At 46.7% G+C, this 16,990-nt stretch overlaps 2 protein-coding genes across 2 annotated transcripts in view; both read left to right on the top strand.

Annotated features, from left to right (window-relative positions):
* Nucleotides 1–16,990, top strand: part of LOC143984043 (hydroperoxide isomerase ALOXE3-like) — a 41,073-nt gene that overhangs the window by 13,677 nt on the left and 10,406 nt on the right. Inside the window, exons 6-8 of the mRNA XM_077484321.1 lie at nucleotides 6,548–6,720; nucleotides 7,060–7,203; nucleotides 10,857–11,060. Of these exons, the coding sequence (XP_077340447.1) occupies nucleotides 6,548–6,720; nucleotides 7,060–7,203; nucleotides 10,857–11,060 (521 nt within the window). The remainder of the gene's footprint in view (nucleotides 1–6,547; nucleotides 6,721–7,059; nucleotides 7,204–10,856; nucleotides 11,061–16,990) is intronic.
* Nucleotides 2,460–5,654, top strand: LOC143984042 (uncharacterized). Its single transcript, XM_077484320.1, has 2 exons — nucleotides 2,460–5,334; nucleotides 5,546–5,654. The coding sequence occupies exon 1, from the start codon at nucleotides 2,587–2,589 to the stop codon at nucleotides 5,329–5,331; it is 2,745 nt and encodes a 914-aa protein (XP_077340446.1). The 5' UTR covers nucleotides 2,460–2,586; the 3' UTR covers nucleotides 5,332–5,334; nucleotides 5,546–5,654.

Raw genomic sequence — 16,990 nt, 5'->3', positions numbered from 1 at the left:
TGCAACCCACGAGCAAGGCTTTGGATCGTGGTAAATCCCTAACAATGATGGGGGTGCCAACAGAATAGGGTTACTTGGTAGTTTCTCCTCTCTGCTGAACTGTAATGCCCAAGTGCCACTGCAGAGCTGCACTATCTAGGTGATAGTCCAGGCAAAATAAAATCTGATTTGCAAGGTTACCCTGATCATTGTCCAATCAAATTATGCTTTTTTTCCCTAATCGTCTTTCAGGACAGCCACTATGAGAGATAGACTCCTCCTCTTCCTCTGGAAACACTGCGCCAGCCCATAAATTCTTACTTCCCCTGCCGGACCTCAGTTATTAGTGTTTCCTCCGGCGGGGAGACACTGTGCAAGGAACTAGGCCGATCAGTCGGGGAGGCTGTGGCCATTTTGACGTTAAAGAGCCCGGTGGATAGAAGCAGGGGCTTCGTTTTAAAAAAGCCGGGTTCAAACCGTTCACAACCAACGTCCGCGTGTCGGACGGGTCGAACGGTTTACTTGCCTTCACCAGGTACTGCCACCCCTTCCGAGTCGAGCGCGGCTTCAGGTCGTGGGGGACTCCTATCGCGTCTACAGGGACGCAGCTGGCAAGCCGTTCGGATGATTTCCCTGTACGGGGGTACAGTCCGCCTCCTTTTTTTTCTTGAACCGAGCGGGCCGAACGACGGGCGACGTCGTATCCGGCGGAAAACGAAGGCTTGACCTCGATCGACTTCTGGTTCCGGGTCGTGGAGCTGATAGGAAGGCCGGGCACCAGCTGGAGATGAGTTCAGAACGCGCGCAGGCAGCGTGGAACTCGGTGTTAAGCAGCCACCTGCAGTCATGTCGGAAGCCGAGGCTCAAACGACCGACTTTGTCTCCAGCATTCCTAAGGTAAGAGCGCCCTGGGGAGGGGTTCTCTTTATCTAGGATCCCCCCCACCCCAATGTATGGTTCTATCATGGGTGGGGGGGCAGACCCCCTGGGTGGCCAGGGGGGAGGGGAGGCGCAGATCCCTTCGTTTTATAAAAAGGGTCTAGTGCACTCCCAGGGTTGTATCCCGAGCTTTTGATTGACTCTGTTTTTTCTGTTTTTTCTTTTTCCTTTCTTTTAGAAAGCTGCGGAAAAAACTAGGTCTACGCATAGCTCTAGAAGGAAGTGTGCCTCCTGTAGGGACATTTTAGGGGAATCTTGGACCAAGGTGTTGTGCAAAGGCTGTATTGACTCCCTTGTTAGGGAAAGGGAATCTGAACAGGAGTCAGGACTAGCAGCTTCAGTTAAAGAGCTCTCGTCCACCTTCTCTTCTTTTAGGTCCCTTTTTGAAAAATTCCAGCTTCCCACGGGTCCATCTCCCCAGGATACAACCCCACCTCTAGCACAGAGTTCTGCCCCGGTCCAACCCCCTAGTGTAGGGGGGACAGAGGTTGCAGGCCCTTCAGGGACAGATAGGGAACTTCCAGACAGTTCCTCTTCTGATTCCGAGGAGGGTTCCGAGGGGGACCAGGATGGGTCCAGGAAAGCCTCCAGATACAAGTTATCCCTTGATGAGGTAGAGGACCTCTTAAAGGCAATTTATACAACCCTCGGTATCCAGACGGATAAAAAGCCCCTTACCCTGCATGACCAAATGTATTCTGGTTTGGGGGAGCCAAAGAGAAGGGTGTTTCCAGTACACGATGTGTTAATGGAAACAGTTAAAAAGGAGTGGCAGGATCCGGAGAGAAAACCCTTTTTATCCAGATCCCTCAAAAGAAGGTTCCCATTTTCAGAGGACCCGGCATGCCTTTGGAATAAAAGTCCCAAGTTGGATGCCGCTTTCTCCCAGGTCTCCAGACACACAGACTTGGCGTTTGAAGACATGGGGGCGTTGGCAGATGTCATGGATAAAAGGATTGACTCTCTGCTTAAAAAGACGTGGGACTCGGCCATTGGCAATCTTAAGCCTGAAATGGCAGTTACAGTTGTGGCTCGCAATTTAGAGCACTGGCTCTCACAGATCCAACAACATATTGAGGCAGGTACAGATAAGGAAACCATTCTGTCATCCTTCCCTACTATGCTGCGAGGGATCTCTTACATAGCAGATGCCTCTGCTGAGTCCGTCCGCATGTCGGGCAGAACGGCGGCTCTAGCCAATTCGGCCAGAAGGGCCCTCTGGCTAAAAACATGGCCAGGGGATAATGCCTCCAAGAGTGGGATTCCCCTCACGGGGGACCTCCTTTTTGGCCCAGGGCTAGAGACGGTTCTAGACCGGACAGCGGACAGGAAGAAGTCCTTTCCTCTCAAACGGAAAATCCCTGTACCAACAAAGAAGGGGTTTCGTCCGCAGGGGCGTAGTGAAACCTCTAAACCAGAGACAAAAAAGAAAACCTGGCCCCAAAAAGGCAGGGGCAGAGGAGGGGCGATTTTTCGCCCCCCTATCCAGCCCAGTAAAACCCAGTGACAGTCCAACTACAGTGGGAGGAAGACTGGGGGGCCTTTCTTCCACAGTGGGAAGCAATATCCCCCAATCAATTTATTTTAGGGGTAATAAGAAGGGGGTACCTCTTGGAATTCCTAAGACCACCCCCTCAAAGGCTCCTTGTCACGCATCTACCCAGGTGCATGGTAAAGGCCGAGGCCTTGCTAGAAGCTCTGAGGGAGTTAGAGAATCAGGATGTTATTCGCAAGGTCCCGAGAGCAGAAGAGGGAAGGGGGTTTTATTCTCACGTCTTCATAGTAAAAAAACCCTCAGGGAAGTTCAGGCTGATTCTGAACTTAAAGCCTCTAAACGCTTCAGTGACATACAAGAGATTCCGCATGGAATCGATCTTTTCAGTAAAAGCGCTCCTGCCCCACAACTGTTTCATGGTGTCTCTGGACCTAAGGGACGCGTATTTGCACATCCCTATAGCGGAGGCCTCGCAGAAGTTTCTACGCCTTGCCATAGATCTGGGCGGGGAAACAATACATTTTCAGTTTCAGGCCCTGCCATTCGGGCTATCCTCTGCACCCCGCATTTTTACCAAGGTCCTGGCAGAAGCCATGGCCTTTCTTCGGCTCCAGGGGGTATGTGTAATTGCCTACCTGGACGACCTGCTTCTGTTTGCAGCATCCCCAGCTCAGTTGGTCAAGGATCTCAATCTAACCAAAAGGGTCCTTACAGACCTGGGGTGGCTTCTGAACTTGGAAAAATCCAGCCTGATCCCCTCACAACAGATCTCCTATCTAGGTTTTCTGTTGGACTCAACACTGTTGAGAGTTTTTCTGCCAAAAGAAAAGGTACAAAAACTGGACAGTGCGGTGGCCTCTCTTCAAAACAACCAGCTGGTTTCCATAAGGGTTCTGATGTCAGTACTAGGTCTCCTTACATCCACCCTTCCAGCAGTACAGTGGGCAGGGCTACACTTTCGTCCCCTACAAACCTTCATCCTAGGGGTGTGGGACCACAGTCAGGAGGCCCTAGACACCCTGGTACATATTCCCCTCCAGGTAAAAAGATCCCTCTGGTGGTGGAGGAAAGTGACAAATCTGTCGCAGGGTCGTCTGTGGCTCATCCCGGTTTCTCGGGTAGTAACCACAGATGCAAGTGGAAAAGGTTGGGGGGCACATCTGGGTTCCCTTCTAGCCCAGGGCACTTGGGAAGACGACGAGTTGACTCGATCGTCCAATTGGAAAGAATTGAGGGCAGTGGGACTAGCCCTCAGATTCTTCAAAAAGGAGCTTCAGGGTCACCACATTCAGGTGAGGTCGGACAATTCGTCCGTAGTGGCCTATCTGAACAAACAGGGTGGCACCAGAAGCGGAACCCTGTTGTCTTTAGCAACAGAGATTCTGTCCTGGGCCGAGACCTACACCCTTTCGCTCTCAGCCGTTTTCCTGAGGGGAGAGAAAAACGTAGTAGCAGATTTTCTCAGCCGAAAGAAGCTGAGGGAGGGCGATTGGGTTCTCAACCAGGAGGTCTTCAATCTCATAGTAAAGAGATGGGGGGTCTCCGGAGGTGGACCTGTTCGCGTCCAAAGACAATGCAAAAACCCCCTGTTTTTTCTCCCTAAAAAGGGGAGAGGGAGCTCTAGGGGTGGATGCCTTGAGCCAGGATTGGCATTTCGGAACTTGCTATGCCTTCCCACCTCCAGTGTTGCCAGCAGTTCTGAGGAAGTTTCAGATGGAAAACACATCTCTGATTCTGGTGGCTCCACATTGGCCAAAGAGAGCATGGTTCTCAGTACTAAAACGGTTGGCGATAGAACCTCCCCTGCTCTTGCCCCTTCGGGACGATCTCCTCTCTCAGGGGCCAGTCCTATGCCCACAGGTACACCAGTGGAAGTTAGCGGCCTGGCTACTGAGGAGGGTTTGTTAAAATCTAAAGGATTCTCAGAGAAACTAGTTTCTACCCTTCTGGTCAGTAGGAAGAAGGAAACTCGCCAGATCTATGAAAGGGTCTGGTTACGTTTCAACAAGTGGTGCGCAGAGAGCTCTTTCTCTGTACGAAGCTCCTCCGCAGTGTTGGAATTTTTACAACGTGGGGCAGATAAGGGGTTATCCATCAGTACCCTTAGAGGTCAAGTATCAGCCCTTATTGTTTTTTTGGAGGATCATTTGGCTACCAATCCATGGGTAGTCAGATTCTTTAGGGCCCTGTCCAGACAGAGACCGGTCCAGGGTCTGTCTTTTCCCAGATGGGATTTATCTTTAGTTTTGCAGAGTTTAACTGGACCCCCCTTCGAACCTTTGAAGGAGTGTTTTCTGAGAGAGCTTACTCTGAAGACAGTATTCCTGGTAGCAGTAACAACTGCCAGGAGGGTCAGTGAGATGGAGGCCTTATCAGTCAGGGCTCCCTTTTGTGTTATTTTTCCGGATCGGATAGTTTTAAAGACCGATCCAGCCTTTTTGCCGAAAGTGGCATCCAGCTTTCATAGAAGCCAGGAAATTGTTTTGCCCTCTTTTTGTCCCAATCCCTCCGGTGAGAAGGAATTAAGATTTCATTATTTAGATGTTAGGAGATGTATCCTACACTATCTGGAACTGACCAAGGCATTCAGAAGGTCAGATTCCTTATTTGTGTTGTTTTCCGGGGCCAGGAAAGGTTGTAAAGCGTCCCGGCGCACTATTGCTAGGTGGCTCAGAGTAGCCATTGAGCAGGCTTATTCAGCAGCAGGGAAAGAAATCCCAGTGGGTATTAAAGCACACTCCACTAGAGCTATGGCAGCCTCCCAAGCAGAAAGAGCAGGAGCTACGCCAGAACAGATCTGCAAAGCAGCAACATGGTCCAGCTATTCCACCTTTGTTAAACACTACAGAGTGGATCTGGTGTCGGCAGGTGAGCAAACCTTTGGGCGGAAGGTTTTGCAAGCTGTAGTCCCACCCTAACTGGTAAGTGCTCGCTTATCCTCTCATAGTGGCTGTCCTGAAAGACGATTAGGGAAAATTAGAGTTACGCTTACCGGTAACGTCTTTTCCAGTAGTCTTTCAGGACAGCCCTAGTTCCCACCCGAAAATTGGGGGGAGTCTTACAAAGACCAGAGCGCAGCAAGATAATAGTATTTGATAAATATGTTATTAATGTGTTCTTGTGTCTCCCCAGCTGGCCGGAGGTATTCTCGATATAACTGAGGTCCGGCAGGGGAAGTAAGAATTTATGGGCTGGCGCAGTGTTTCCAGAGGAAGAGGAGGAGTCTATCTCCCATAGTGGCTGTCCTGAAAGACTACTGGAAAAGACGTTACCGGTAAGCGTAACTCTAATTTTTTGTCCTAACAAATTGCCTATGGTCATCTAGTTTTTGCACTTCATTTACCATTTCCACCTTTGACCGGACATCGCTGTACAGCTGCAAACCAAATGGCTTCTCCCTATATTCCAAGTACTTGGTGTACATTTTAGCATTTAACAGGGAGTGCAAAGGCCTTGATGGCAAGAGCTCTTAAGTTCATGGTTATGCCTTTGAAACTACTTTAAATTTGCGAAACCCTGTAATCTTGGCTGCCATTACTGTCTCACTCTTCTAAATGCTAGTTGCTTAGCTGTCAGCTGACTCAGTGTCTTCCTTGTCTTGAGTGGATGAGGTGTTCTGACATTTGCTGTGATATGTTCCTAAGGCAGTTGGCATTAGCAAAAGGTAAGTAATGGCAGCCTACATATAGTTTCATTTATAAATATAAATATTATATATATATATATATATATATATATATATATATATATATATATATATATATATAATTACATTTTTTTTTTTTTTTTTATTTTTTTTTTTTATGTAGAGTGCAAAAATGTGCCAGTATGGGTGTGTGGACAACTCCTGGTTTTTGAGTTAACACTGCATCTGCTACACTATAAAAATCCCAATCAGTATTAATCAGTCCTGCCTCTGCTGGATCTACAACCCCCCCCCCCCTTCATCCTAGAACCTGAGCCACGTTTTAAGGGAATCGGTCATAACTAAATACATGAAGCCATTTGGTTAAAGCACGGAATTAACCAGCAAGGTTGCATTCCACAACAATACTAATGCTTTGTATAATTTATAAACAAGACTTTAGAGGCTCTTAAACTTAATCCATTATGCTTTTTAATATTGTATTTCAGATCTAGTGTGCGAGATATGGAAGGAGGATCAATTCTTTGGTAGCCAGTATTTGAATGGCCTTAACCCCATTCTGATCAAGAAATGCTTTCGAATCCCCAAAAAATTCCCAGTTAATGAACAAATGGTGGCTCCCTCAGTTGGGGCTTCAACAAACCTAGAGAAGGAACTCCAGGTGGGCATATCTGATGCAGCGATCAATTATAATGTGAATTGTTGGTCATTTTCTCCTAATTCCAGCCAAAAGGTTTAATTTTGGATGGGAAGTATTCAGATTTTTTCATAACCCTAATAGAACAGGAAGAGACAGGATTTGATCTTCTGTGTTCCATTGATGGTAATTATCAGCAGCACTTCTATTAGTAGGAGGTGTGCAGGGAAATTTTAATAGGAAAAAATGGCAAAAACCTGACAGGCTGTGACACTTGCTATATCTAATGTTCAGTTTGAGGCTACTTTAAAAGTTCTAATATATCTGTTGTTGGCTAAACTCAAATTCCATAAACTGTTACAGAATGGTCACATTTTCCTGGCAGACTATAAGATTCTTGATAAGGTTCCTGCAAATAACTCAATCAATGGAAACCAACAATACCTTGCAGCCCCTATGTGTCTACTGTGGAAAAATCAGGATCAGCTTGTCCCAATTGCAATTCAGGCAAGTTCACATCTAACACTTTTGAAGCTTAACAAGGTATTTGCCCCTGTATATGCAAGTCTGCCATAGGACATGTTTGATTATTAGAAGGTCTACATCATGGAGAATGTGTTGGCATATGCAAATCTGTAAATTTGCCTCAAACCTTGTGTGGCCACTAAGGATGAGCTGAACACCCCCCCCCCCCCCCCCCCCCCCCCGGTTCGGTTCGCACCAGAACCTGTGAACAGACCTAAACTTCGTGTGAACTTTAGAACCCTATTAAAGGGATTGTAAAGTGATTTTTATTTAATAACAAACATGTTGTACTTGCCTCCACTGTGCAGGTCGTCTTGCACAGAGTGGCCCCGAACCTGCTCTTCTGGGGTCCCTCGGCGGCTGTCGGGGCTTCTCGCGTTCATGCGAGCTCCCTCGCATGGTGAGAAGCATCTGTGGGCGTGCTCCCGTGATACAGCCAGCGGTTATAGCTGCTCGCTGTATCGCATGGCCCGGCCCCCCTGTGCTCCACATCAGTGGATGTGATTGACAGCAGCGCGAGCCAATGGCTGCGCTGCTTTCCATCCACTCCAGGCTGAACGGTGGAAAGGATGTCGGGACGAGCGTGGGACTTTTGGGGGGGAGGTAAGTAAAACGGGGGTCTGGGGGCACAGGCACTGTAAGATGTTTGTTCACCTTAATGCATTAAGGTGAAAAAACATTTACCTTTACAACCCCTTTAAAGTCTATGGGACTCGACCGTTCAAAATCTAAAGTGCTAATTATAAAGGCTAATATGCAAGTTACTGTCCTAAAAAGTGTTTGCGGACCTGGGTCCTGCCCCAGGAGACATGTATCAATGCAAAAAAAGTTTTAAAAAATGGCTGTTTTTTCGGGAGCAGTGATTTTTTTTTTTTTTTTTTAATGCTTTAAGTGAAACAAAAGTGTAATATTTAAATTTCATACCTGGGGGGTGTCTAGTATGCCTGTGAATGGGCGCATGTTTCTCGTGCTTAGAACTGCCCCTGCACAAAGTGTAACTTCTGCAGGAAAAAGTCATTTAAAATCACTCGCGGCTATAATGAATTGTTGGCTCCTGTAATACAAAGAACACTCATTGAAAGTCATTGATTTAAGAAAAAAAGCGTGTGGGGTTCCCCCAAATTCAATTACCAGGCCCTTCAGGTCTCGTATGCATATTAAGGGGAACCCTGCATCAAATAAAAAAAAATTGATGCGGGGTCCCCCTAAAAATCCATACCAGACCCTTTATCCGAGCACACAACCTGGCAGGCCGCAGGAAAGGGGGGGTGGGACGAGAGAGCGCCCCCCTGAACTGTACCAGGCCACATGCCCTCAACACTGGGAGAATGCTTATCAGAATCTGGAAGCCCCCCTTTAACAAGGGGACCCCCAGATCCCGGCCCCCTGTTTGAAATGGTAAGGGGGTACCCCTACCATTTCACAAAGTGTAAAAAATAGTTAAATAAACACTTTATTAAAAAAAAAAAAAAGATTCCAGCGGTGGTAATCCACTCTTGCTATCCAGTGACGGATGATCATCTCTCCTGGGTCCAGCGATGGCTGCTCTGATCCAGCGACGGGTGATTTCTCAGTCCAGCGGAGTCCATCCATGCGGTTGATGTTTCTTATGAGGAGGGCGGGGCCACCTGTCACCTGACCCCGCCCCCTCTGATGCTAGTGAGGGAAGCCAGGCTTCCCCAATGATGTATGGGTGACCCCACCCCCTCTGATGTAACGCAGGTTTCCTGGGGGTCCCCTTGTTAAAGGGGGCTTCCAGATTCTTATGAGCCCCCTGCTCGCAGACCCCCACAACCACCGGCCAGGGTTGTGGGGATGAGGCCCTTGTCCCCATCAACATGGGGGACATGGTGCTTTGGGGGGACCCCAAGCATTCTCCCAATGTTGAGGGCATGTGGCCTGGTACGCTTCAGGAGGGGGGGCACTCTCAAGTCCCCCTCTTTTCCTGCCAGGTTGCGTGCTCGGATAAAGGGTCTGGTATGGATTTTTAGGGGGACTCCCACATCAATTTTTTTAAATTTGATGCAGGGTTCCCCTTAATATCCATACCAGACCTGAAGGGCCTGGTTATTGAATTTGGGGGAACCCCACGCTTTATTTTTTATTTTTAAGTCAATGACTTTCAATGAGTGTTCTCTGTATTACAGGAGCCGACAATTCATTATAGCCAGAAATGACACTTTGTGCAGGGACAGTTCTAAGCACAGGAAACATGCGCCCCTTCACAGGCATACTAGACACCCCCGGTATGAAATTTAAAGGAATATTACACTTTTATTTCACGTTAATCATTATTAAAATCACTGCTCCTGAGAAACTGACATTTTTTAAAACTTTTTTTTTTTTTTTTTCATTGATCCATGTCCCCTGGGGCAGGACCCAGGTCCCCAAACACTTTTTAGGACAGTAACTTGCATATTGGCCTCTAAAATTAGCACTTTAGATTTCTCCCATAGACTTGTACAGGGTGTTCTGCGGCTTTTCGAATTTGCCGCGAACACCCCAAATTGTTCACTGTTCGCCAAACAGGCAATGTTCGAGTCTAACATGAATTCGACTCCAACTCTAAGCTCATCCCTAGTGGCCACTGCACAGGCAGTATAAATCCCTTGTTCCAGTTACCAGGAGCATTAGGTGTAATAGACTGCAGAGTGTATTCAAGACTTGACTGGCAGTGAGAACACAAAATGGGAAGCTATGTCTATTGTCTGTTCATAAACTAGACCCTGCAGTAAATTCTTGCAAGCTAAAAAGCTTTGGATTGTTATGCAATGTGGGTGGCACCATCAGGAGTGATCACCTGAAAAATGGGGCCTGTAAAGTACTGGCTTTTTTTTTTTTTTTTTTTTTTTTTTTTTGTGCACAATGGGGCATGTGCAGGAGGTTTATGGAGGTGGGTAGTATGTGCAGAAGAGTACGGCATGGTGCCAGTAGAACAATGGACAGTGAGGAGGGGGGGGGGGGGAGCCACAATGATTTGGGGGGTGGGGAGGAGGTAGTAGACAGTGACAGTAGGGCAGTGGATGGTGCCAGCAATTGTGTGGTGTGTGTGTGTGTGTGTGTTTTTTTTTTTTTTTTTTTTCCCTGCTTTTTGGAGGGTTGGGACTGGACAGTGTCGGTAGGGCAGGGGTGGTGTTGGGTTTTTATTTTTTTTTAATTTTTAAAAATTGCAATAAATATTACAAAATTATCAGCCCTGTTGGTGGGCTTTGGTATCTCAGGGATCTAAATGGACCCCTGACAGATTCCCCAGTCCCTTTCTCTGCAGCTGACAGTTGCAAGCACGATCTTCCTGTATGTCATTTTATCTGACAGCAGTGGGAGGGAGAGGAGAAGCGGCTGTCTGGAAAGCCATGCAGGGAGCTTGGTGCTTGCAACTGTCCCCCTGCCCCACCAATCATCCCTGGCTGTAAGGGACAATTGTCTGTGTGCAGAGTGGGTCACAGTGGGGCCCCCATGTGCAGTGAATACCCTGCACACATGGCTGATGTGCCACTGACCTGTAGTAATCAACATCTAGTTAAGAAAAAACACTTGCATGATTTGCCATTAATCCTGATTGCAATGCAATTTATGAACATGCCATTTCTGAAGATCATGTTTTTTCATTTAACTTATTGGCTCTTGTATTCCAGTTATCTCAGACCCCCGGAGATGATGCTCCAATTTTCCTGCCCAGTGACTCAGAATTTGACTGGTTACTGGCCAAGATCTGGGTGCGTAATTCTGATTTACAAGTGCATGAAATTGACACTCACCTTCTCCGCACACATCTCTTACCGGAGGTCTTCTCCGTTGCAACCATCAGGCAGCTGCCAATGGCACATCCAGTGTATAAGGTGAGTGGTGTCGCAAGTAAACTCTTTATCATACATCATAGGACACAGAGCCTCACGTATTTACTTGGTGGGTTATGGGCCTAATTTCAGGTATTGACACTGGTATAACCAATACAGGAAGTTGACTCCCCTATATAACCCCTCCTCCTTCCAGGAGTACCTCAGTTTTTTTTTCGCCAGTGTCTAAGGTGTTGGTCACGAGTGAAGATGTGCTCTGAGGAGCTCCTAGAGGGATCCATGACTGATTTAAAGAACCTCCAACAGATCCATCCTTGCCACTGAGGCCATAGGATGGTACCTGGACCTCGGTTGAAGAACAAGATTTTTTGCCTGTAACTCTTCTCTCGGAGAGCTGGGCCCTAGGAACCGGGACTTTTTTTTTTTTTTTTTTTTTTGGTCTTGTCACACTTCCTAAAGTTGTCCTGAGGGGTGCTATACAAGGCCCAAAGGAGCGGAACCTGTTTTAAAAGGGCCCCAGTCTTTGAGTGTGTTTAAATGCAGCCCATAATGGGTGAAGTTTGGATCTGCTGTGTCAGCAGCATCCTGCAGCAAGGACAAGGTAGGGAAAAAGGTTATGCTTTTTCCTTCATGTATCTTATATGCCTAAAGTCTCTTTAAGGGGACTAAAAATGTGCACACCTATGCATGCCTGTTCAGCAGCGCTGTCTCACTATATATGTTGTCCCAGCAGAGGGCAAAAAACTTTGGGCAAAGGCTATTTTTTTATTTTATTTTTTTATGCTGGCAGTTGCTGGGGATAAAGTTTAAAAAAAAAAGACAAAGATGGGAATTTGCTGTCAGAAATCCCCCCCCCCCCCTCTTATAATGCATCCGCTACTTACTTTACTATGGAGGAAAATTCACTAAGATGGAAGGTTCCAGCAGTGGACGATGCGGTTTCCAATGTGAACAGAAGTTTAACTTGTCCAGTGGACAATCCACATATGCTCAAGGAGCCAACAGATAAAATATTGGAAGGTCTGTTAACCTTTTTTCCTTAGCAGGGACTGTAACTCAGCTTGCAATAGCGGCTATAGGCATCTGTCAGTCCTTAAAGGACCAATTTAAAGATGATCTCAAAGAGCTTCCTGCACAACAAGCTCAGGAGTTAGCCAAGCTACCTAGGGCATTATGCTTTGCCATAGATGCTATCAAAGATTCTATTTACCAGGATTCACGCCTGGTGCTTGTACTTATACACATGCAAAGGACCCTTTGGTTAAAGGGTTGGTCAGCTGAAACGCCTTGTAAGAACCTTCTAACTAGTTTCCCCTTTAAGGGAGAACAACTATTTGGCAATAGTTTGGATAAATGCATTCAATTTCCAGTGGAAAGAGTACTCTCTTGCCAGTCAAAAGAAAATATAAACATCCTTCATTTACAAAAACTTTTTCCCCGGCACCAAGGGCATCCACCTAGGCAACTGCCTCCACCGTCAGACTCTACGGGAAGATCCCAGGGTCAAACCCAGGCACAAAGGAAGACCTGGGGCCGCAAGCCTGCAAAGCAGAACACAAAGGCCTCATGAATGGTGGGGTGAAGATTTGAGGTACTCAGAAGTCTGGCAAGAGGATATTCAGGACAAATGGACTCTCTCCACAGTATCCCTAGGATACAAGCTAGAATTTCAAGAGTTTTCACTGTCCCGTTTTCTGAGATAAAACGTTCCCAGGGATCCAGGCAAAAGGCAATCCCTGTTACAAGCATTAGACCGATTTATTGGCTCAAGGGGTGATCAGACAGATTCCCAAACAAGAGCAAGGTTTGGGGTTCTACTCAAACCTATTTACGGTGTCAAAGCCAAATGGGGATATCGGACCAATTCTAGATCTACGGAATCTAAATCTGTTCCTGAGGATGCGCTCCTTTTGCATGGAAGTCAATCAAATCAGTAGTTTCTATTCTACAAGGAGGAGAACTTCTGGCATCCATCGACATCAGATGCATCTCTGCATGTCCCTATATTTCCTCCTCATCAGAGGTTTCTGCATTTCGAAGTAGAAGAAAAGCACTTTCAGTTTGTAGCTTTGCCCTTCGGGCTTGCTACAGCACCCCGGGTATTCACAAAAGTACTAGCCCCACCTCTAGCCAGGCTAAGGGCACAGGGCATAACTGTCTTGGCTTATTTGGACGATCTGTTGATAGACCAGTCAGTGGCTCGCTTGAAGCAAGGCGTAGCCATTACAAGCAGTTACCTGAAAGACCCGGGTTGGATTCTTAACCTAAAGAAGTCCTCCCTAAAGCCACCAAAGAGGTTGGAGTATTTGGGCATGATCATAGACACAGCCCAGAAAAGGGTCTTCTTGCCTCCCACAGAGATCGGCTCCATGAAGGAGCTAGTGAGGATGATCAGATCAAAAAAAAATCCTTCAATCCGCCTTTGTATGAGTTTGTCGGGGAAGATGGTAGCTTCATTCGAAGCAGTTCCCAATGCCCAATTCCATTCGAGACTGTTTCAAAACAGTATCCTATTTGCTTGGAACAAGATAATTCAAGCTTTAGATTTGTCAATGCGGCTGTCCCCAAGAGTGTCCCAAAGCCTCAATTGGTTACTATCGCGGAACCTGCTGAAGGGAAAATCAGTCAGACCAGTTATCTGGAAAATGGTAACAGATGCCAGCCTTTCAGATTGGGGAGCAGTACTAGAAAGGACTGTCCAGGGACAATGGTCAAGAACCAAAAGAGCATTGCCCATCAACATCCTAGAGATTTGGGCAGTATATCTGGCTCTAAGGACCTGGATCTCCAGGTTAAAGAATTGTTCTGTCAGGATCCAATCCAACAATGCCACGGCTGTGGCATATATCAATCACCAAGGGGGCACCAGGAGTCAGCTCAGAGGTGAACCAGATTCTAACTTGGGCATGTGACATTCTTCTGCCAATCAGCAGTTTCCATTCTGGGAGAGAATTGGCAGGCGGGCTATCTGAGTCGCCAGCAGTTATTCCCGGGGGAATGGTCTCTTCATCCCAAAGTGTTTCGGGCTGTTTGCCAAAGATTGGACTCCAGACGTAGATCTTCTTCTGGTGTCCAGATTCAACAGTCAACTTTGTCCAGGACAAGGGACCCACTCGCCTACAGAACAGATGTGTTGGTGACCCTGTGGGATCAGTTCTCACTGATCTATGCATTTCCCCCCCCGATTCAGTTGCTACCACAACTTCGTAGGATCAAGCTGGAAAGAAAGCCAGTGATACTGGTAGCACAAGCATGGCCCAGAAGGTTATGGTACGCAGAGATTGTAAAGATGCCAGTGGAGGGTCCGTGGCCCCTCCCACTAAGGCCAGACCTGGGGGCCGATATTCCATCCTACTTTGCGGTTAACGGCTTGGCTATTGAGACCCACATTCTGAAGAAACGTGTGCTTTCCAGGTCGGTTATCTCTACTTTGATTAATGCTAGTGTAGCGATGACACTTTGTCCAAAGTGTCTGTCATGTACAAATGTAGTTTTTGCCTCAGAACAGTAAAGGGGTTCTGAGGGTTAACTGTGTAGGTTTAACTTTGACATCAGTTTGGCTGGGCTGTGTTTAGAGTTCTGTCTGGTCATGTGTACAGTTGGGTGCACATGACGGGCTCAGAACCAGGCCTGGTTGGACGCTTTGGGTATCTGCGTCTCCGGAGCCAACCAGTGGGTGCGCCGGGCCCCGCTGAGGAGTCTGTTGAAGGGTACTTAAGATGTTGAAATCACGTGTTCTAGGTTCATTTGTGAGGCCTTAGCGGTCTGTTCCTGATTCTGTACCAGGGTAGCCCCACGAGGGTCCTGGTCATGGGCGCATTAGCCAACTGAAGCATGTTGCGGATCGATGAACACCAATAGACCCGCCTGGTCTGGGATGGGGATCAGTCTGTTTCCGAGTCTCGGAACCAGCTGGTCTGAGGCACAGTAACTGAGGGAGGATTCAAAGCAACTGGGTGTGCTCTCGGCTTGGAGGGGCAGCTCGTGTAAGTGACCAGGGGGAGGACTCTTTGAGAAGTGCCTGGTTGCTGAGTTGTGAAGGACACTGACGAATTCACTTTTTTTTTTTTTTTTTTTTTTACTTTTTTCCTGTACTGTCGAGACAGAACGTTCCAGGTACTGAGGAAAAAGGTTCCTGTTCACTTCTGTTACCAGTTACTCAAGGTCAAAGATTTCACAAGTTCTGGATCAAAGTGCTGACTGCCATAATCTCTGGCTAGAGATTTGTTCAGCCTTGAAGCGCCCAGCTGCGAGTGGCTACTCTCTGGGTGGTATTAAACTTTATTAGCAGTTCAAGGTGCCTGAGTTTCTTCCCCCTTGCCCTCTGTTCCCATATGAGACTGTTGGATGTTACCCCTGCAAATAAGCCTTTTCTAAAGAACTTTTATGGTGTCGGCATCCAAAGTTGTTGGGTACTAACTCTGGGAACCCCTAGATGTGGAAGAACCAGCCAAGTGGAGGTAACCGGTAAGGCCAAAAGTTAAGGCTGCCCTGCCAAGGGTCAAGGCCGCTACACTAGGAAGACAGCTTCTAGAGCTGTAATAGTCTGGAAGACTTGTGTTTCTTGGTGTGAATCCAAGGGTTGGCACCCTCAGATGTAGGCAGAATTCTTGCCTTTCTACAGTTAGGCATAGAGATGAAGTTGGCCCTGAGTACTATTAAGGGCCAAGTCTCAGCCTTATCAATTTTATTTCAAAGACCGTTTGCTATGCATTCTTTAGTCCGGGGTTTCATGCCAGGAGTGCTGCGGATTAATCTGCCAGTCAAAGCACCCTTAAGCCCTTGGGACTTGAACTTAGTTTTGTCTGTTACAAAAACAGCCATTTGAACGTTACAGCATATTCCTTTAGTCCTTTTGACAAGGAAGCTGATATTTCTGGTTGCTATATCCTCAGCAAGGAGGGTGTCAGAATTGGCTGCTCTTTCTTGTTAGCCATATTTGATTATTCATGAGGACAGGGTGGTGTTATGCCCTCGTCTAGATTTTTTGCCAAAGGTGGTTTCAGGCTTTCATCTGAAGATATTGTCCTGCCTTTGTTTTTTGTTTTTGTTTTTTCCCCCAAGCTCGGCTTCCAGGGATGAAAAGTCACTACGTTGTCTTGATGTGGTGAGAGCAGTGAAGATCTATTTGAAGAAAACCTGCTCAGTCGTAAGACTGACATCTTATTTATTCTGCCAGAGAGTCCTAAAAGGACAGGCAGCATCTAAATCCACTGACACTAAGTGGATTTGGCAAGTTATAGTTCAAACTTCTGATTTAAAGGGAAAGATTCCCCCTTTTCAAGTTAAGGTGCACTCTACCAGAGCAGTTGGTGCTTCTTGGGCAGTGCGTCACCAGGCCTCTGTCTCAGATCTGCAAGTCCGTGACTTGGTCTTCAGTGCATTTGCAAAATTTTATCAAGTGGATGTAAGATGGAATGAGGATATTGCATTCAGGCGCAGTGTGCTGCAGGCAGCAGTACAAGTCCTCAGGCCTGGGGGTTACCCTATGGGTTGTGTCTCCCTCCCCTCCAGTAGCATTGCTATGGGACATCCCACTAAGTAAATACTTGAGGCTCTGTTTGCTATGATGTACAATAACCCTTTCATGACTAAGCCTATTTTTGGAATTTGGTGTTTACAAGTTAAAATCCATATTTTTTTGCTAGAAAATTACTTGGAACCCCAAACATTATATATATTTTTTTAGCAGAGACTCTAGAGAATAAAACGGCGATTGTTGCAATATTTTATGTCACACGGTATTTGCGCAGTGGTGTTTTAAACGCAACTTTTTGGGAAAAGGGACACTTTCATGAATAAAAAAAACAGTAAAATTAGCCCAATTTTTTTGCGTAATGTGAAAGAGATAATGTTACGCCGAGTAAATGGATACCAAACATGTCACACTTTATAATTGCGCGCACTTGTAGATTGATGACAAAGTACGGTACCTAAAAATCTCAATAGGCGACGCTTTAAATTTTTTTTAC

Source organism: Lithobates pipiens, unplaced genomic scaffold, assembly GCF_037356315.1.
Source record: "Lithobates pipiens isolate NorthernLeopardFrog02 unplaced genomic scaffold, aLitPip1_a1.2 Scaffold_16, whole genome shotgun sequence".
NCBI lineage: Eukaryota > Metazoa > Chordata > Amphibia > Anura > Ranidae > Lithobates > Lithobates pipiens.
Note: the sequence above shows the minus strand (reverse complement) of the source record. Positions and strands in the feature narration are given on the sequence as shown.